The 22,197-nt window shown below is 33.6% G+C and overlaps 1 protein-coding gene and 1 long non-coding RNA gene across 5 annotated transcripts; both read right to left on the bottom strand.

Moving 5' to 3' along the window:
• Positions 1-8,474: 8,474 nt before the first annotated feature.
• Positions 8,475-13,509, bottom strand: LOC148255905 (uncharacterized). 3 transcript variants are annotated; one of them, XR_015819316.1, is made up of 4 exons: positions 12,992-13,509; positions 12,843-12,916; positions 12,589-12,709; positions 8,475-9,426 (listed from the first exon to the last, which is right to left on the bottom strand). It is a non-coding gene; the product is annotated as an uncharacterized LOC148255905 (long non-coding RNA). The 3 variants fall into 3 exon arrangements; XR_015819314.1 differs by having other exon boundaries at positions 12,589-12,664; XR_015819315.1 differs by having other exon boundaries at positions 8,475-12,709.
• A 3,643-nt stretch (positions 13,510-17,152) lies between these two features.
• LOC110818656 (Pentatricopeptide repeat (PPR) superfamily protein) lies at positions 17,153-21,437 on the bottom strand. 2 transcript variants are annotated; one of them, XM_022047598.2, is made up of 4 exons: positions 20,964-21,436; positions 19,850-20,520; positions 17,982-19,478; positions 17,153-17,593 (listed from the first exon to the last, which is right to left on the bottom strand). In XM_022047598.2, the coding sequence occupies exons 2-3, from the start codon at positions 20,412-20,414 to the stop codon at positions 18,250-18,252; spliced, it is 1,794 nt and encodes a 597-aa protein (XP_021903290.1). In that variant the 5' UTR covers positions 20,415-20,520; positions 20,964-21,436; the 3' UTR covers positions 17,153-17,593; positions 17,982-18,249. The 2 variants fall into 2 exon arrangements, with proteins under 2 accessions (XP_021903290.1, XP_088075561.1); XM_088219435.1 differs by lacking the exon at positions 19,850-20,520 and having other exon boundaries at positions 20,964-21,437.
• Between the last annotated feature and the right edge of the window lie 760 nt (positions 21,438-22,197).

Raw genomic sequence — 22,197 nt, 5'->3', positions numbered from 1 at the left:
TGGAATTATAACCAGGCATTCTATTAATTGAGTTTTTCTAACAATAAAGTACATATAAAAAATGTCAGTGGAAATCATTTAGTTGCCAGACACTCAACACTTTTATACGACATCTTCAAGAAAACAAATAGTCTTGTACACACACCTAAAAAATCAATTTCATCTCATAAAATCACTTTAACAGGTGTCTCAAATTGACATAATAATCATATTCATACATGACAACATTTAAGATTTCATAGTTCTAATGTATCATCAATTCAAACACCCCAAAAAAAAAACATGTAAGGACCAAAGAAATAATAATAATTGTTGTATAAAATTAAAAAAAATAATAAAAAAAGTACGATTATTCGTAAGTTTATATAAGATAATAATTTTTTTTTTATAAAAAAAATATGAGTATATAAAAAAAAAAAAATTATTTTTATTTAATTAAAAAAATAAATAATTTTAAAAAAATATATCACTATTTCTTTTTGGAGTGTAAAAATTATTTAAAACTCTAGTAACATTTTGGAAAAATCAAAAGACATTAATAATTATTGTCAGTCAGGCGAAAAAGCAAATAATTTATCATATTACTTTTAGTCTTAATATTCTCTAATAATGATATCAGACCCAAATTTTTTGCATCAAATTCCTGTAATAATAATGCTTAATTTGGACTAAATTTTTTTATTTTTGTTTTTACCATAAATCAAGATGCCATATTTTTTTTACATGTATATATTTTTTTATTAGAATTAATAATTCTCATTTTTTCTGTATGGAACACTAAATTAATGTAATTAATGAAACTAGAAAATCCAAAATACTTTGTTTCACCCTCGGTCAAAGAATAAAAAAAGTGGTGTCTGCGTGCAGTGTATGCATGAAATAAAAAAAAAGCTGGGAGAGAGAAAAATGCTGAAGATATATATGTATTCATATATATATATATATAAAGAAAAAAAATCAGAGAGACGCGTTGCACTGTGTGTGCTTGAAAAAAAAGCAAAGGAAGAGATGATGCACTATGATGCGTGAAAAAGAAAATGCATTGTGTGCGCGCGTGAAAGAAGAAGAAAAAAGGGAAGAGAGAAGAAGCTGAGAGATATATATATATACATATATAGATTTATGCATTATATAGATATATAGATATATTATATGTATATATATATATATATGTACATTGCCGATTCTTGCAAAAGAAGAGAACCCCTTTATTTTATTATTTTTTCTTTCTTCTTTTCTTTCTCATCATGTATGATGATGTCATCTATTTTGTTTTTTACTTAAAAAAATTAGATATTAAAAATAGAAATTAAACCATTAACCTCTCCAACCAAACTCTTAATGCATGATTGTATTTTTGAATATATTTCTTGGTTGGCAGTACGAATATTTTAATAATATTCTGTGTATTTAATTTATTTTATTTATTTATACGGCATCTTCCTATTTTGTAATATTATTTTAATCATTATTTTTATTAATGTATATTAATTAGTTTATATATATTAGTATTTTTTTTTTAAATTAAGATGACTATATATATTTATGTGATATTTTTTTATATTAATTAATTTAATAAAATTAAAGGGTTATATAGATATGTTTTATTTAATTTTTTTATTACGATAATTAAATTATAATATTTCTAATTTGTATCATATGTGATGATATTAACTTAGCAAAGTTTTTAAATATGTAATATAAATAATAAAATTTTGATAATTTAATTATAAAAAATCGTGTCTAATGTCTATTTTTATTATATACTTATAGAAATGATAATCAAGAATATAATTACTTATTTATCCACCAACGAGAAGTTGGATTGACAAATTATGATATATTTTACTCATTCATGATACTCTCTACACACTTAGGGTGCAATGTTGTTTACTTTCAATTGTTTCCTTATTAAGATTGAGTTTCTCTTTTAACTTTAAAACTGGTTGACGATTTATTTGGTCATGGGTCTTTAAGAAATAATTTCTTTGTTCTTGACTTGGAAGAAAATATATATAATAATTCTATATTTGCTTATGTTTCTCACTTTAATTGTGATTCTGAATCTGTTAAGTGGCATGCTAGACTTAGCCATATTGGCCAATACCGAATGAGTAGACTGATTAAAGAAGGTCTTTTAAACCGGCTTACTAAGATTAAGTTACTTAAATATGAGTCATGCTTAGCCAGTAAAACGAGTAATGAGCCTTTTGGTCTTAAAGTGCGTCAAGTCTCTTAGAATTAATCCATTCTGATATTTGCTGGCCTTTAAATATCAAAGCATGTCATAATGCTATATATTTTCTCACTTTTATAGATGACTATTCACGATATAGATATGTGTATCTAATTTTTCATCGCTGTGAAGCGTTAGATATGTTCAAACATTTTATAGTGAAAGTAGAAAATCAAATAGATCAAAGAGTAAAGATTCTTTGAACCGATCGTGGTCGTGAATACCTTTCTGACATATTCAAAGAACATTATAAGAAAAAGGGTATACGTAGGTAGCTTACAATTCTCTATACTTCACAACAAAATGATGTTACAAAGCGAATGAATCGTACATTACTAGACATGGCTAGATCGATGATGACACATGCCAACCTCTCTAATAATTTTTAGGGAGATGTGTTGCTTACAGCAACCTACATCCTTAACTGTGTACCAAGTAAAATGTACCTGTCACTCCATATGAGTTATGAAATGGTAAGAAACTTATTTTGGATCATTTACATCCTTGGGGGTCAGCAAGCTATGTGCATAACCCAACCCACAAGCCCGAAAAACTAGGTCCAAGAACAACTAAGATGGTGTTAATCATATATCTTGAATATTAAAAAAGATATGTAATATTTGGAGAACAGCCGAATGGTAGCATGAGTGAAATAAAATCTCGCAGTATTGATTTCCTTGAGGATGAATTCCTAAGTATTTGTGAAATAAAAGAGAATTATGAATTATATGAGTTACAGGAGGACATGTAACTATCTATTGGTGAAAGGGAGGTATTGAGAACTTACCAAGTCACTAAAGATAGTGCTATTCCACCAAATAAAAGAGATACTAGGAGTGATCCTACTATTTTAAATGGTGAAAACTTGCCTACAAATGATAATCCACCAAAAATGTGGGGTTAGTCCTCAAGATCCGAGCTTTGAACATGAGCTTAGTTTTCAAGTTCCAAATCCCATGCCAAGGGACAGTGAGAGAGATTTATCATCTTGTCAGATTGGTGATGAAGGTCCTAGTCCTAGAATTCGAAAGAGTGAATATGAAAAAAATTCTCTGACAATATTTTCAAATTGAATGAGAAATTTTCTTATGCACTCCTTTAGAAATTGAGGAACCTACCTCCTTTAAGGAGGCTATGAATTCACCAATCAGTAAAGAGTGAATTCATGTCATGAGGGATGATATGGACTTAATGACGAGAAATAAGGTTTGAGAACTAGTTGATCTCTCACCTCGACTTAAGTCAATTGAAAACAAGTGAGTTTTCAAGATAAAATGTAGAGTGGATGGATTAATTAAAAAGTTTAAGGCCTGACTAGTGGCAAAAGGTTTTACTCGAATTGAGGGTATAAACTATGAAGAGACTTTTTCTCATGTGATGAGATTTGTCTCTATTCGCCTCCTTCTAGCCCTAGTTGTCCATTTGGACTTGGAGTTATTTCAAATGGATGTTAAAAATGCTTTCATCAATGGTACATTTGAGGAAGAAATATATATGGATGTTGGCTATTGGGTTTGTCTCAAAAGGTCAAGAAAATAAAGTTTGTCGTCTTAAAAGATCCATATATGGTCTCAAACAATCTTTTAGACAATGGTATTTCAAATTCCATGAAGCCATTACTTCATTTGGCTTGTCCATGATAGATGAAGACCATTATGTGTATGTCAAGAAAACAATGAAAGGGATTATATTTCTCTCCTTATATGTTGATGACATACTATTAGTTAGAAACAACATGGAGATGATCAAAGTCACTAAGCAGTGGTTATCCTTTATTTTTGAAATGAAGGACATAGGTGAAGCCAGGTTTGTCCTTGGTGTGGAAATAATGAGAGATCGTCCAGAATTTTACATCAAAATGCGTAATAATTATTACACTCAAATTATGTCCTAGAGAAATTTCAAGAATCCGTGAATGGGTCTAGTCAAACTCCAATGGATAACTCAAGGAGTAGATCCTCAACTCTCAATATTTTGGGACATGGATTAGGGGTGAGTTCCATGTAAATTCAATAAGGGAAGTAGTATTTAAAACTATACGGCTAATGTTTAAAAAGTAAATAACTTGAACAATACTTTATATACCTTTTACCTTGGAGAACCGTTGTGAGATGAAGTCATTTAATCATTCAGAAAACCCATTGTCTTTATTAAGAAATTCGGTGAAATAATTATATAACCAAGCTAAGAACACCATTACTCAATATTTAAGCAAGCATGTTACGTTACGTTAGCACACCCGAACGTATCAAACATACAATCAAACAAATGGCATACTCGGTAAACAGAAGAACCAATCATATAAATCATTATAAAGGTACCATTAATACAACCAGCGTACTTAGTAAACAGAAGAACCATCACACAAATTATTATTAGTCTTTTTAATCGTATCTAAGTTTTATTGAGTCTTTTATCGACCTCTATGTGAAATCGTTACAACATATATCCACTGAAGGCAGAAGAGATCCCCAGCTACCGCTATAAATCACTGGCCCATTCCCGGGCCATTCTAATTTTCCCATTTAAATTATGACCATGGTCATACTTTGTCACTGTGGCCCTACAAGTACCTAACGCGTATCCACACTTGTCAGAGGGACAACCGATCATCACAGGGAGCAATTCACCAAAACTTTTTCAAATGAAGGAGAAACAGAAATCCCTCAAAGACAACAGTTAGACGGATTTTTCATTTTTTTCACATATTTATTTCATGTTCACAATAAATTTCATATTCTTTTCATATGCATGTTACATGTTCAATATAAACATTTCTGAATCCAATAGGGATCCATAACATATTCGACCCGAAGGCCCCTTTTCACATATCCAGTTTGGAGACCCATTTCACGAATCTAACCCAAAGGCCCATTTACCCAAATTTGACATTCGGGTCATCCTCTTGAGCTCAGGACTCACTAGAATAACCCTATTCGCTATTACCAAGGTAAAACGAAGGGCCAAACCTGTATGCAATTTCTAATAATCACGTTTTATGCATCATGCACAATATGTCATGATTTAAATAGTGATCAAACACTGAAGAGGCTTATGTATCAATCATCATGTTCAACAATACCGTATAGTAACAAACAACAATCCTAGTAGGAATTCATGCATCGTAGATATATGGTACGACTATCATATATTATACTTTACATAATCATCAATATTCTGTGTTTCACTTCCAGAACTTAGTGGGGCTCATTGACCTATTTAGCCAAAGACCCTATATACTCGGATTTGACTATTCAAAATATTCTTTAAAGTTAGAGCTCTTTAGAACAACATGTATCCCAAATCATCATTCTGACACATTTATCAAAGATGAATCTTCATATATCAACAATAAATCACCAAAGTAAGCATATAATTCATTTCAAGAATTTTTCAATTTTACCAAATTATTTAACTAAAAAGAGCACTTAGAAATGTAGATAAAAATACTAAAAAAATCCTTACCGAAACTGAGTCGACTTAGTCTTTTGGAAGTGAAGGAAATAGCTTCTAGAAATTCCTTAAACAAGCTTGCAAAACTCCTACCTTTCTCTTCTTCTTGGTTTTTCCTTCTTCTAAAATTTCCTCTTTTTTACTCTAAAATATCTCTTTAGAAATTGAAAATGGAAGAAGAAATGAAGTGCCAAGAGAAGTGAAAAATGGGAGAGAGGAGGGAGTGTAAAAGAAAGTGGGAATGGGACCTTTAAATGGGAAAAAGAGGGGCTTTAGATATGTGCCAAATGGCAAAAAACAGTGAAGACAAGTGGAGAGGTGGGTGGGAAGCAGGACTCGCTTGGCATGGCCAAACATGGCTGACGGGATAAGGCAGTCAGTTGTCCCATTGATGGTTAGTTGACAGCATGCAGTTGCGCACTGTGCACACAAACTGCGCACATAATCGCGTGCAGTGCATGCACAATACGCGCATAGGGGTTTGCCTACACAGGCTAATCGTATATCGGGCCGTAGTCTGTTGGGATTTTTTTGTTTTTCTGCTTCGCCGATTTCACTGATTCTTACTGTTTTTCTTTAAAATATAATGAATGCGAAAATAATTTTGGAAAACATTAAAAATGAACAAAAACTATTTAAATTAATATAAAGCAAAAAATATTGGTAATTTTAAATACTAATACAATTTAAATGGCCATGCAACCCAATTTTAAATAGAGTTTGACATATGTTAAACATAAAGGATTTTGGGATATTATAATGGTAGTCAATACACATACATATCGAGCCATCTTTCTTCTTTACAAAGAGAACCGAAGCACCCCAAGGTGAAGTACTTGGTCAGATAAATCCCTTAGACTAGAGTCCTTGTAATTGATTATCCAATACTTGTAACTCAGCTCAACCCATCCGGTATGAAGTTTTAGAGATAGGGAGTGTACCTAGCAATAAGTTGATGGAGAATTCTAGTTTTCTTTCCAAAGGCGTGTCTAGTAACTCATCAAGAAAAATTTCTAGAAAGTCTCCTACAACAAGGATCTTGTGAATGTCAGGATCAGAATTCATTTTTCCTAACTTTAAAGAAAATCTAAGTTAGGAAAGGAAATTTACATTGTTTTGTAAGACTTAAAGTCTTTATTAAAGCTTAAACATCATTACAAAACATAAATTTAAAGCATAGTTATTTTATTAATTATTATCTTTTACATTTATATAATAAGGTTCACTACTGAGGGGGTGGAATATCATAGTTTTATTGAAACAATCAAGGGTAGCATGGTAAGTAGCTAGCCAATCCATACCCAAGATTACATCAAAACCTTGAAAATCCATGAGCAATAGATCTACAGCTAGTTCTCTATTTGCAATCTTGACCCTACAACACTAATACACCAAACTAGATACAAGCACATCCCTATATGGTGTTTTTATTACTATAATTTATCTAATGGTACAGGCTTAATATTTAAACATTTAGCAAAATTAACAAATATAAAGGAGTGTGTAGGACCAGAATCAATAGGAGCATGCACATAAGAGTCAGAGAAAGAAATTGTACCATCAATGACTGCTAGTGTAGCCTCTATATCTAGCTCTGCTAACTGATATGCGCGTCCCCTGGAAACTGGTTTACAAACTATCTGAGGACAATCTTTAACAAAGTGCCCGATCTTCCCACAATTATAACAAGCATTATACGACTTAAGATAGGGATGACCACCATGTCTATTCCCACATTGATTGCATACAGGATTAGGAGAAGTAATAGTAACTGCTAATGGTGGAACAGTAGTAGTAGGGGTAATCCTGAGCCGCCTGTCAATTGGGCCCTAAATTGCCTGTTTCCTCTTAAAGTGCTCAAGGAACTGGGAACTGGTAGTTTGCTTAAAACAAGCTACAAGTAACTCTTTTACGAGTTGGGTATTATCAAGGACCTTTGCATATGTACTTAGCCTAAACATGGCCACATGATCACATATATCAAGCCTCAAACCTTTCAGAAAACGTTTAGCCCTCTTAACCTTAGTGGAGACTAACTCTGATGCAAATCTAGAGAGCTAAACAAACTTGGTAGCATAAACACTGACTAACATACTGCCCTATTGGAGTTCCTGTAACTCATCTTCTTTCTTCTAATGGACCCATATTAGAAAGAAGTTTTGATAAAAAAACATCTAAGAGCTTGTCCTAAGTGATAGGAGTAGACAAGGTATCTTTCTTCAAGTGTCACCGATGTTCTGTCTCACCAACAAGAAAAAAAGAAGTAAGAGGAACCTTTTACTCTTTAGTCATGTCTAGAATAAAAAAAAATCTTTTCTATTTGCATAATCCACTATTTAACCATTATAGGGTCAAGTTTACCATCAAATTTCAATGGATTTAGCTTATGAAACTTTGATATATTATTGGCAATAGTCCTATTATGTATAGTCTGATCATCAACTGGGCGCTGATGACATATGTTCTGTTGAAGGTGCACCTGTTGACCCACAATATGAGTCAAACATCGAATAACCCTCAATATCTCTATAAACTCTGCCCGAGTAGGGGCATCATCAGGGTGCTCTATAGGTGGTATTCCACGTGGCATATTGCCTACACAAGGAAAATAACTACTTAGAAAATAATAAATATATCTTAAGGTAGTTAGGGTTTCTAACTTAATTAAAAGTAGTGATTGAATTTATTCTATTTCAACCTTAACCTCACTTATTTAGGATATTCCTAGAAATCCATTCTGATACCACCTGTGACGTCCTGATGCCAACTGGGCACTAACATCCCTTATAGCATACATAACTGATGGAAGAATAACATAGCAAAAATATATATCTCATACATACATACATATATAGTATTATGAGCCTATTCAAGTTATCAAAATAATTAATTACATCAAAAGTACTTATCAAAATACTAGCCTCTAAAGGTTTACAAAAGAATAAATAAAGTTTGCTCTCTACACCTACTCCTCCTGGAAAGAGTCTAGACAAGGTTCTTCAGGGAGATCCTCCAATTCTGCATCCAAGGGGCGTTAGATTAGGGTGAGTTCAAAGATACTCAGTAAAATAAATAGCAATAGAGTCATACAAATATATTTCAAAGTGTTACTTAATTGATGCAAAGTTTAAAGAATATAATGACATTTCAAAAAAAAAAACCCTTACTATTCTCTTTAAACTTCATATCTTACATGCATACATATCATAACCATCTCATATCATCATATGTTTTCAATACCGTATTCAATGCGTTTGCATAACTCACACATAGAGGACAAGATTCTAACTCTTCCTCTGATATAGTTTTAATATAAGTTTATTATCTTAAGTTAGGTTTCACTTGCTACAATCCTACACGCGCACCTGTCTACATTGATTTCCAGGAAGACAATAAGACACCGACAAGTTATGAATGTGTGCGTCTGTGATATCCCAAGTGCTAATTAAGGCAAATAGGTGTCAGATACAGATTAATAATAACGACTGCATGATAAAATTTATGTAGCGGAATCAAATCATAACAAATCTCTTACAAATACATATAATATTCTAAATACATACATAAATTGAGCCCAAAAGTGGCTACAAAATTCAAAAATAAGGGCCGCTTCTTTCACTATGCTACTAGATTCATCAAAGTGCGAGAACAGTCATGTCCTTAGACTTGTGGATCTACGGAATCCTCATACACTTTCAAGGGTAGGTCTGCCTGCGGTTCCTTATTTTCTTCCTCATCTTGGTGGAGAGCATGAAAAGAGTGAGTTCCATATGCTCAGTAAGAAAAACAGTATTAAATTAACATCATAAGATTTCAAAAGTTTATTATTTTATCTTACCGTTTAGCTTCCTTATTTAACTAACTCACTATTATGAAAACTATTTATTTGAATATAAAAATGGTACGTTAGCACAGAAAATCAAATATACATCATACCAAATAATAGAGAAAATCAAATAAATCATGATATGCACAGATTTTTTGTGTCATATTTAGCAAAGTCGTTACAAACTTCTATCTCTAATGACAGATATAAATTTCTAACTACCCAAGTGAAATGATTAGATCATATACAGATATGATAATTTGCTTAGGCCCACTTCTGGCTGGCCAAACTAGGTTACGATCTATGACTACGACCGTGCCAACTATAGTGGCCCTAACAGATATTTATAGTCACGACATTACTTAGCCACAAGTGACCCCTATAGATAGTGCGAGACCACTCTCGCTAGAGGGCACACCGTCATCTACTGGGAGCAATTCTCTTACATATTTCTGAACTAGATAGGGGAGAGAAAAATAGATATCCCAAAGGACAAGGGGAACAGATATCCCTCAGAGATAAAAAAACCTAACGAGACACTTGATGTAATATACATGTCAATACATATACATTTTAGACCATACAGGCTTCACTATACTTTTTTTTTTCTATTTTTTTATGCTTTTTACTTTTACCGATTATAAATTATATTTATTATATGTAAATTCATCAAGTGTCTGTAATCCACATAACATGTTTGAAAATCATAATAATTCGACTCATTTTAATACAGAGGCATGAAAAATAGGCAAAATAACAATCACATTAAATTTGTTTATCTAAAAATACTCTTTAAGATATCGAAAGTAATACTAAATTCTTTATTGAAACTTTGATGTTTTTTTCTTAACCGTTTTCCTCTCTTTCTCTTCTTCTCTCACAAATTTACTATCTCTCTCTCTCCAAACCTTTAAAAAAATAGAAGTATGGAGAGGAAGGGAAGAGAAATGGCAATTTATAAAATTTCAGAACCGTTGGATTCGCACCAAGTGAAAAAATTCGGTGAAAAGAGGGAAAAAAAGATTCTTGACACGAAAAATGAGGGAGGAGGGCTTCCTCCATCGGCGGTCGCGACGCACCGCCTAAGGCAACGGTAGTGCACTGCCCGAGGTGGTAGTGCTCCGACCGGTGCGCTGCAGGCACACAGGCCTACTGTCGCGCGTGCAAGGGCTAGCATGCGCACGCGCATGCTTACTGCGCGCAAGCCCCTGGCGCACAGGGCCTATTCATGCAGGCCTACTGTGAGAACGGCGCGCACACAATGTGCGATGCTAGTCCATGCGCGAGGTGACGCACGGATGGCCCATCTACGCGCGACAAGACGCATGCGCTGGTGCTGACCATGCGCCATGCGCATTGTGCGCATGTCCCGTGCGTGCTAGCGTGTGAATGGAATGTGCGCACTGTGTGCATGCCTCCCGGCCACTATGCACGCATGTGCACACGTACAGTTCCCAGCACCTGCACAGGCAAACTGTCCTCTCACGGGATTTTTCCTGCGAGCAGTTTTTTTTTCGTTTTGTCGTTTTTCGATTTTTTCTAAATTTTTCTTTTAATTTAAAAATAAAATAAAATAATTTAAAATACGTAAAATAAATTAAAATAAATAAAATAAAAAATTAATAAAAATAAAGATAAATTAAAATCACAAATCATGAGAAATGTTAAACAGCATAAATTAATTAAGTTTAAACCGGCTAATAGCCCAAATAAATAAAGTTTCCAAATCATTTTAATACAGTGATGAGCGGGATGTTACATGTGCGCAATCAGATACATACATCATGACGTAAATAATATATATAAAATCTCTTAGTTCTCTTAGGGCACCTACCCACAATTTCACTCAGGTCGCCTAGTTCATCTCTCATCAAAGCATAAACAACATGCGTTCAGAGTCCCAAGGATAACTGAACCGTGATTTCAACTTGAAACCCACAGTTACACCCATAGCCTAGTGGTTCATAACACAAACCATGTATCCCTCTAAGAAAATACAATGCACCGAATTTAATTAGACACTATGTTAATTAAGTTTTTTACTCTTTTTATCTTAATTATTTTTAATTATCTTTAAAATTTTTAGTAAAACTTTTCTAACCTATTAAGTCTAAATGTTAATCGTTTAAATTTTATTTATTGATTTAAGATACACATTTTAGATTTAATTATTATTTGTACTTTTAGGTTTTTTTTTTCTTTTTTTTTTTTACTTTTTAAATTCTAGTTTTTAGTTTTACTCAACCCTTTTTTCCTTGTCATTCTTCCATTTCTTATTTTATTCCTTTTTCATCTATAATTCATGTTACTCCTATTTTAACCCTTAATTTCTTATTTTAATTTAATTTTACCTTTTTGAATCTACAAATTTTACCCCTGCATTTCCTGCCCAAGGGAATTTCTCCCTGAACCTTGTTAGAGGCTTGGTGGCAATCCGTGAAGGCCTCTCGGGGTGTCATGCCTGGCAGGCCAGCATAACTCACTTGGCTTTGCTACACTGAGAAGTTAGCCTGTGGGCATGTGCTTGAGTGCAATGACACACCCGCGCACAGCCCAGGGCACATATGCACACAACATGCATGGTAAGCCATGTTCGCGCCCACACAACCCTGCTCGACATCTGCATAAGCCTAACCGAGTCACACGCCCCTTTACGTAGCATACTACGCGTGTGCAACATGCCAGGGATATTTTTTGGCAGTTTCGGCTGCCAAAAAGAGACCCCTTGCGTGTACCTGTGCAGTAGGGCCGCATGTGTCACCAGTCTCGGCACTTTGGTGCCTAACACAGCCAGCAGCGGCAATTTTGGCCTCTGTTGATGGTTCCCGTAGGATTTCCATTTTAAATTGATTTGTTTTCCTTCTGTTAATTTTTTCCTAATTAAAAAAACATCAATATTCTTTAAAACATTCAAGAAATCAAAATATTTAAACTTAAAAAAAAAACATAATGACATGCACGCTGTAAGATAATTTAAAAGATCACACATCCTTGACTTTCAAGGAAGAATTACCTCTAAAATGCATGTATAAAAAAACCCTACTTGCATAAACTAGCTTACCATTTATCTTACCTCAGTAAGGATACAATTTGAACCTAAACGCACGGAAGAATGTCATGTTTATAGTTGGCAAAGTGTTCTGCAACGTCTGGGTGCAGTCACAGAAATAGAGTGGATACGTTTGAATTAATTTCTGATTTCCAATGAGTTATTTTAATTAGCTAGGTTCTGTTAAGGTTCCAAGACCTTATCCTATCATTTACTTACAATAATCTTAGGGAAGTAATCAAAACATATGAGAGAATAGAAGAGAAACAGCAGAGTACCTGACAATCAGTAGCTTCTGGAAATTTATAGAGATTTGGCTTCGATTTGAAGCCTTCTGTGCAAATCCTGGATCCTAAAGTCATTAAGAACTGTGATTAGATGCAAGGAATGTGTGAAAGAATGTGAGTTAAGAAGAGAATAAGCTTACTTCAAATGAAGAGTCGAATTCTTGCACTCAACATACACCAAACTCCCTCACGCTTCCAAATTCTACACTGCACTCCCTCTTCACCTAACTACAATCTTAAAAGCTTCTTAAGGCTCACTGATTTCCTCTCTTTAATTTTCTGGTAGAACGAAGAGAGAAGAGGTCGAATTAGAGGAAGGTTTTATGTGAATTTCCAGCAAATCTCATCCTTTCATTTCCATACAAGCAGCCCTATAGTTGACGTTAAGGAGTGGCGGGCAGCATGCCAAGGAGAAGGAACTGTCCTGGCCAGCTAGCTAGGTGATCCATCTCCCCTGCCAAGTGGTCAGAACACCACCATAATTTAGATGGTAGTGGTGTCCAGTTGATTTCCACCTAGAACCACACACATATAATGTGTTATATGGCTGCCATGCACGCGAGCTTGGCAAACAAGGTCACTACCTGCGAGTTTCCAATCTCGCGGGTTGGAGAAACTTTTCCCACTTCCGCGGGATGCATTCCAACACTTCTGAAAAATTAATTCATTTCATTTTTTTTAAACATGCAATTTCTTTATTTACAATAATAATTTAAAATAAAATAATAGGGCATAAAATTCAAATTTCTGAACTATATCTTTTATTAATGACATTTGCATTTGTACAAACCGGTGGCTACATTTTATCTCATCTTTCAATCTTATCATGCAATAGACCTTCATATTGCATTGATCCATTCATTTAATTGATTTCTTTAACTTTAAAAAAATCATATGTTCCTTTTTGGTACAAATAGTTCTTGTTGGTTTCTAGGGTATTTGAGGTAATGATAATTTTATTTTATTTGAATTTCCTGACTCTATCTTTTAATCATATCATGTAGTAAACCTTCGCATTGATCCATTCATTTATTTGATTTCATTAAGTTTAAACAAAAAAATTGTATTTTCCTTCTTGGTACAAATAACTCTGACCCCATCTTTTAATCTTATCATGCATTAGACCTCCATACTGCATTGATTTATTTATTTAATTGAGTTTTTTAATATTAAAAAATAGTATATTCCTTCTTAATACAAATAGCTCTTGTTGGTTTATAGAGAATTTGATATAATGATAATTTTATTTTATTTAAATTCTCTGACCTCATCTTTCAATCTTATCATACAATAGACTTTCATAACATATTGATTCATTCATATAATTTATTTATGTAAGATCAAAAAAATTATATCTTCGTTCTTAGTTCAAATAATTTTTGTTGGCTTTTAGAAAATTTGATATAATGATAATTTCATTTTATTTAGATTCTCTGACTCAACTTTTGAATCTTATCATGCAGTAGACCTACTTACTGCATTGATCTATTGATTTAAAATATTTTTTTAAGATTAAAATAATTGTATTCTTTTTTTAAAGTAAATAGTTCTTATTGATTTATGAAAGATTTAATATAATGATAATTTTATTTTATTTAGATTCTCTTACCCTATCTTTAAATCTTATCATACAGTAGACTTTCATATTGCATTGATCTATTCATTTAATTAATTTCTTTTAAGATTAAAAAAAAATCATATTTTTCTTCTTTTTACAAATAACTCTGTTAGTTTTTAGGGATTTGATAATAATGCTAATTTTATTTTATTTAAATTCTCTCACTCTATATTTCAATCTTTTCATGCAGTAAATCTCCATACCGCATTTATTGTCGTGTCCATTTTCAAGTCATGTGTCAAGCTACAAACAGAAAGATCATTAGATCATGTGACATTATCCACTGATCTTTTCGTATACATAATATTATTGTGGAACCAATGAAACCCTCACAATAGACCTTAATATGTATTTGGGGAAATAAATTACCAAATATCTTTGGCAACTATAACCATATAATTGTAAATAAATGTTATGACTTCATGTTATTAAATTTATATCTGTAGTTATGTTGCTGTAGGGATGATATTTTACACCCGAGCTTGCTTCACCGATCCGCAAATATTCGATTAGATACTATCTTTTTTTGTTAAAATATGGGTCTGAGTTAGAAACTTGATATGCTATGTATACATGTGCATATAAATAGATAAAAGTATAGTATATTAATTAATATATCTATGTTTATATTGATAATTATAATTATTATATATATCAATAAATATATTTTTTATTTTTTATTTTTTATTAATATAAATATAATTATATTAATACAAACATAATAAAATAACTCATTCAATTTTTTTTAAATAAAAAAATAATAATATTATTATGCACAAAAATACTAAAGAAGTACCACCCGAACATACAAAATTACAAGTCGATCAGGTGGTACATGACAATCTCAAAATCTTTTCAATCAACTATGTCATGACCAATCAAAATAAAACTAAAAATATAAAATCATTTATCCATAATATTTATAATATATGTTTCAATACCCTCAAAAGCCCTAACATTCTTCTTCCTCCAAACCACCCACATAATAGAAAATGGGATAAGGAATAAACTTTTTTCTTATTACATAAACCAGCTCACACCCACAACTCGTTACTAACACTACCCGCCATAGCCTCATCAATCCCATAATCCCATACACGTACTCCCAAATTCTGTAGACCATAGGACAATGAAGTAACAAGTGATTGCATGATTCTTCTTTAGCCTTGCACATGCAACACCTATTGGTTACTATCATTCCCCTCTTTCTCAACTTATCAATGGTTAAGATTTTTTTTTTTTTTGACAGCTTCCTAATTGAAAAAAGTCATTCGGCACGGAACTTTAGATCTCCAAATTTGCTTAAACGGTGTTGCTTTGGCATTCTCCTCACCATTTTTGGCAATAAGATTATAGTAGGACTTCACCGAAAAGCCTTTTTTCTTGTCCAGTTTTCAGATTCTTTTGTCATTCTCATTACCCACATTCAAAACAGAAAGCCACCAAAGCAGATTACAAAATTCTGCCTCTTCATCCTCCTTTAAATTTCTTCTAATCTGAATACACCACCCACCCACCCCCTCTCCCATCTCGAACGCCTTCTCCGCAAGAATATCCCTCTCACTAGCCATCTCAAAAATCCTTGGGAATTTATCTTTCAATTTCCTTCCAGAATTTTATTTCAGCCTCATTACCAAGCTGTCAGCGTAAAAAGTCATAAAAATTCTTGCTGTTGGTGCTGATTTCTTCTACAAACTAGACCCATGGCATTTATGTTTCCCTCTTCTACCCCCCCATCCCTCTCCCAATCACCCCATCTTGTCTCCACCACCCTCCTCCACAATTTCCCCTTCTCATTTTACAAATCTCCAAAGCCACTTATCATGTAAAGCAGAAGTTAATTTCGAAATTGATCTCAACCCCAAACTACCTTTATTGGCCGGTTTCTTCACCTCCTCTCATTTAACTAAGTGAAATTTCCTATGCCCCTCCTCATCTCCCCAAAGAAATCTGCATTGTATCCTTTCAAGTTTGGTACCAAGATCTTTAATGGGCTGCTTGGTAATCTTACAACCCAACACACTAATCAATTCTCTTTCATCCCTCCGATCACCAATTCTAAGCATTTCCGTTTTGCTCAAATTAATTCTAAAACCCGACACCATTTGGAAGCAAGCAAGCAAGCAAGCACCTCACGTGAAGTAAAGAATAAAGGTCCGGATTCAGATTGAGGTGGATTCAGATTTATTTGACACAAAAAATAAAAAAATAAAAAAAAACCCACAAAATTTGAGGTGAATTCAGATTTATTCGTCATAGGAACTAGTTGGATTCAGATTTAGTAAAATCTATTCTGTTGCCAAAAATCACTACAAGATCTTTCATTAATCACACAAAGCCCTTTCAAAGATTATTTCACCATTTCAACCTAATACCATAATGAAATTAAAATACTAATTTAGTTGAATTGCAGGATCTCTCAACATGCTACATTAATGTATAAGAGAATCAAAATATTGATTAGTTTAATCCCACAATTCAATTCTATCATAGAGAAATTAGAAATAAAAAGTAAAAATACATTAGAATTATTGCATCCCATCCCATGTGGGATTGATTGGGGTGAGATTCAGTAGAAGTTATACTACCTAATATTTTTTTTTCCTTATAAATAATTCCAATATGATATTTGTTCATCTTCAGATAAAAGCATAAATCACAATTGAAATACTTCCCAGCCATCTAAACAAGCTCAATCAAATAGCTTAACAATCCTCGAAAGAGAAAACCCGACAAAATCTGGAAAAATTTTGCAGTAATAAAGAACTACAATAACAACATCAACTTTCATTTAGAAACTTATTCCTTGAACCAATACGAAGAAAATTGCCCTAGAAAATACCACTACACTAGAAAAATTACACTTATTCCTGATATCAGTCATAAATGGGTTTCGAGCATCAGTGCAGGAAAGAACTGCAAACAAAAGTACTTCATACAACCCTTCGAAAACTCAGAACTCTGCAAACATTGCTTCAATAAGCATAACTTAATTAACCAGAAAATGTAGGAACTGACCTCAGTCAACCACCAGAAGAGAATTCCTTTTTCTTTTTCTTTCCCTCTCTCTTTGCCTCTCCAATCTCTTTCTTGCATTCTTTCTCTCATCTTCTGCCTTTCCAGTCTGCACCAAGATTTAGTTCATCTAAACTTATTGAAAATAACAATTTAATCTTCTTTATTATAGAAAGTCAAAAAGGTCCATGTTCTAACAGAATATAGTAATATTCTATGAAATATTTTAACTAGCCTTCCTAAATTAACTTTATTTCTCATTTAATGTAGTACATAACAACCCTAAAGCTCTACCTATCATTTTGATTATAACTTCAGAATTTTAAAGAGATAAAGATAATGATTAATGCTAATGCTAATACTAACGCTAATGAATATTACTAAATAAAATATAAACACATTTTATTTTCTATTTTCTCAGAAAAGAAATATAAACACATTTTACATTAAGGTTAAGATTCTTTTTCTTTTTAAGAACTATAGAATTCACAATTTACCTGCATAAAAGCTGCATCCTTCTGTTGGGTTTGCCAAACCATGTTCAAGCAGCTTAAAATAACCGGTGGAGGAACTTCATCTCCATCTCAAGTTCTTAAATATCAATCCTCAACCCTCCACTACTTCTGACTCATGTCTCACTCTTTTTTCTCCATGCAGTCCATCACCTGATATCTGAAAAGTGCATCCTAAGTGTTGTCTATTCCACATCCCCCTCTCCCAAGAGCAAGAATGCTAGGATGGACTTTGTTTTGGCTATAAGTAATTTTATGTCTCCTTAACTTTTCCCTTGATATACTCTATTAACCTGTTGGCACTCCATATAGCTTTTTCAGATGAAGTTCTATGCTTAATAAGTTCTCTTCGATCTTTACAAGTCTTTAGCATATCAGAAATGGCTTCAGCTTTCCGTAATATAGATCTTCTCCTTGCACGTGATACATCTATGTCTTCACTGTATGTGTTGGGCAACTTGTTCGAATGAGGGACAGATGACATCAAACGGCATAATTCGTGTGCCATGTCAGTCATTCCTTTTTTCCTTAACTCATCTTTCAGTCTATGAAAAGTAAGATACTGAGGAACTATACCCCTTCTTATCATGTCTTTAAACTCCACAAAAGCCTCTTCAAATCTATTCATCTTGCAAAGCAAATGGATCAACATGGTGCTAGTAGCCAAGTCCATATTACATCCGCTAGCTCTCATTTCCTTGCTAACTTGCACAGCCAAGTTCAATCTCTCATCTTGGCACAACATCTTCAACAGGAGATGATAAGTAAGCCTATCTGGACTGTACCCAGCTTCAAGCAACTTTGTATATAGGTTCATCCCCTCCTCGGTTTTCCTACATTTTGAAAAGAACCTAAAGTAATAATTATAGGTAGTAGGGGTTGGAACAAATCCCCTGCTAATCATCGCCTTAATGATCTTGCTAGCACTGACAAGATCTCCTGCCTTACAAAAACCCTTCACCAGAGAATTGTAGGTGGAAACATTTGGGCCAGATTCACACAATAAAAAAGCTTCCATCATACCTAAGGCTTCTTTAAACCTCCCAGCCTCTCCTAGGGCATCGATAATGGGATTATAAATTATAGCATTTGGCACAATTCCACCTCGTCTCATTTCATCCACAAATTCCATTGCCATCTCAACATGGCACATCCGACAGTACCCTTCTACAAGGGTGCCATAAGTGACAACAGTTGCTCTCACATTCTCCTCTTTCATTTTCAACCAGAATTTCTCTGCCTTTTTAAGTTTCCTTGACCGAAACCATCCATTTAGTAAAATATTATAAACCCGAATTGAAGGAACCCAATATTCCTCCAATTCCTTTTTCCTGTTGAAGTATTCCGAGGCTACCTTAATCTGTCCTTCTTTACAAAGGGAATCCAACAAAAATTCAAACAAACAGATTTCTGAATCAGAGTTACCAATTGAGTCAAAACTGCTAGCAAATTCAAATGTCCGAATGGCTGGTTGGATCATTCCTGCAGGAACTCACGACAGACTAGCGATCATAAAGCCAGAAAACACTAAAAACTATAAATGGAAGTAGCAAACCAAATCATAATCCAAGATCCTTATTTGCCTACAAAAATGAAAAAATTCTCAAATCACGAAGACCCCACTCTTTTGGAAAGAAGAGTGTGCAGAAATCAAAAGGTCAATTCCCAAACGAAAGTCACAGACTTAACCCACATTGGTCACAAATTCAAGTCTTTCTACTTTAAGAAGACTGTACAAAGTGTAAATCGGTTCCTTGTAACTTCGAGATTGAAGCATAGAAAATATCAAACAAGTTCAACTTACACTCACTAGAGCAGAACAAAATACTAAACTCACAAGCAAGGTACCATACCAGCACGAGCGTATCGTCTGATCAAAATGGCAAATGTCTCCCCAGAAACCAAAGTTGTTTCCTCTTTTTTATCAGTCTGATCAAGAATTAGGGACCATGCAAATTCAAACTTCCTGGCCTTAGCGAGAACATTGATAATGGAATTGAATAGAGTTGCAGTGGAGTGAAACCCGGGTTTCCTCTCTGCCCAGAGAAACAGCGCATATAGCAAATTGGGAGAGGAATCAAAGTGAGCGAATATAGCCTGCAGCAAACCAGGATCCGGTTCTATCCCGGTCTGGTCCAATGCCAACCCGAGGGCCGCACCTGAGGAAGTGAAAGGGTTCATGAGGAGTTTAGAGATTGCAAAGAAGTCCTTTTGCGAGAAATTTGAGTTGGGGCTAAAGTGAGGCAAAGTGCAGGGAGGTGGACGTTCAGGTAATGGTGGGTGCCATTTGGCAGCGGAGTTACCTGGAACAGCAAGCTGTGATTGATGATAGAAGAGCTTGTGACAGAGACTATGATTATCAAGGTTTAGAATTGAGGTGCGCAGGCTTCTGTGGAAATTTAAAATAGTGTATTTCATTTCTTTACAGTAGCAGAACTGCAGAAGCTTAGGAGATGGAAGAGGGAGTTTAAGACGAGAGTTGGAGAAGAGAACGGGACACGCGCAAAGAGATTAACTTTCCTCACTGTAACAATCATAAAAGAAACTAAAAGCGTCAGAGAGATGTGTACACCAAAAGGACACCATACCATTTCAAATAAACATAATCAACAAATTCATGTTCAGAGGTGAATACATGTTCACTCTCTTAAGCATATATTCAGACACAGAGGGAAAAGTTACAAAAAAGAACACAAGCAATAATCGCTTCCCTTTATGACCATGGGGATAATGACTGAAACCTCGTTAACTAAGCTAAATTAGAGAAATTAACAAGACCGTAAACCTTTCTCATTTCTGTTTCTACCGTTTTCTTTACCCTTTCCAGGAAGCCAAACAGCCACAAAAAGTTGTACGAAAAACAACGAACAGATTTCGAATCACAATTAAAAAAAACCGCCAAAACAGTACTCATTTTTCTACAACAATCAATAACCATTAAATTACAAACAATGAATATTAAATTACCAATTTTCATAGGCTTCTTCTCTCCCACCCTTCTTTTATTGGCGAAGCAATAGTAAATTGTCCCCCAAAATCTACCATCGTTCGCGCCATTTTTGCAGTGAGTCACGATCCCGATAGATCCATTGATTTCCTACCTTCCTCTTCAGCTGCCACCTCTCTTTTATTTGAGTGGCGAGATGAAGAAGCCGAGAAATTACTCAAATTTGAGTTCTCAACCAGTCAAAACAGCATCATTTATGCCGAATATCCAAACTAAAATGGCGTCGATTTGGGGCTTTTAAGGGTGGTGGGTTGGGTTTTCTTCGGATCTTCTCTGCTGGTTTCTTGAGGCCGCAATTTAAATTGAACTGGGATCTTTAAAATTAAAAAGAGCTGGACTAATTTTTTCCTTTCTCATGTTCTCTCCTTCCCCGAATTTTTCTTTCCTTTTCCTTTCTTCACCATAAGAATGAAAATAGAAATGTAATAAAATGAAAATGAAGAGAAAAAATGAGATAAAATAAGAACTAAGATGATGTAGGATGATAATAATAATAATAATGTTGTTATTATTATTATTATTATTAATGTTACCAAATAATTAAGATTTTCCTTAACTTTTTATAATTATAACTTTTTATTATTATTATTATTATTATTATTATTATTATTATTATTAATCAGATAAAATTGTAGTATGTCAAAAATTGCTCAGTTGAAACTTGTTATTAAGTTATAATATATCCAGATGTTACACCTTTTAAGGCAGTTTTCATCTTTTGCATTTTTTGACAGAGTTGACATTTTGAAAACTATTTTATAAAGAACAAAGAATAGTCATTCTTTTATCATAAATGTAATGGGTAAAATAGATATTAATGGGTTAAATGAGAAAGTAAATTATCAATTTGATATTTTGACTTTTGATGCTACTGACTGAGCTCATTGAAGAAATATATATATATATATATATATAATTAAAACCAAAATAACAACGACCATCTACTAGGCAATTCATAGAGTCTCATTTGTCAATGCCCAAATTTCTTTAACCATCTTCATGACTTGCTCATTCGATTGGGCACCATCACAAGCGTTAGTAGATTGGGCAAGAGGTAGAAGAAAGAATGTGGAATGACGAGACTTTATCAACTCCTCCTAATATTAAAAAGCCCTTTAATCCATTCTCCTCAATGGATTCCTAGTAAGGTACTAATGAAAATGTAGTCAAATACTTTTCAAGAATATGAAAAAG

The sequence above is a fragment of the Carica papaya genome, chromosome 5 (genome assembly GCF_054855325.1).
Source record: "Carica papaya isolate Zhongbai chromosome 5, ASM5485532v1, whole genome shotgun sequence".
Taxonomy (NCBI): domain Eukaryota; kingdom Viridiplantae; phylum Streptophyta; class Magnoliopsida; order Brassicales; family Caricaceae; genus Carica; species Carica papaya.
The sequence above is the reverse complement of the archived record's forward strand: the minus strand, read 5'-3'. Positions and strand labels throughout refer to the sequence as shown.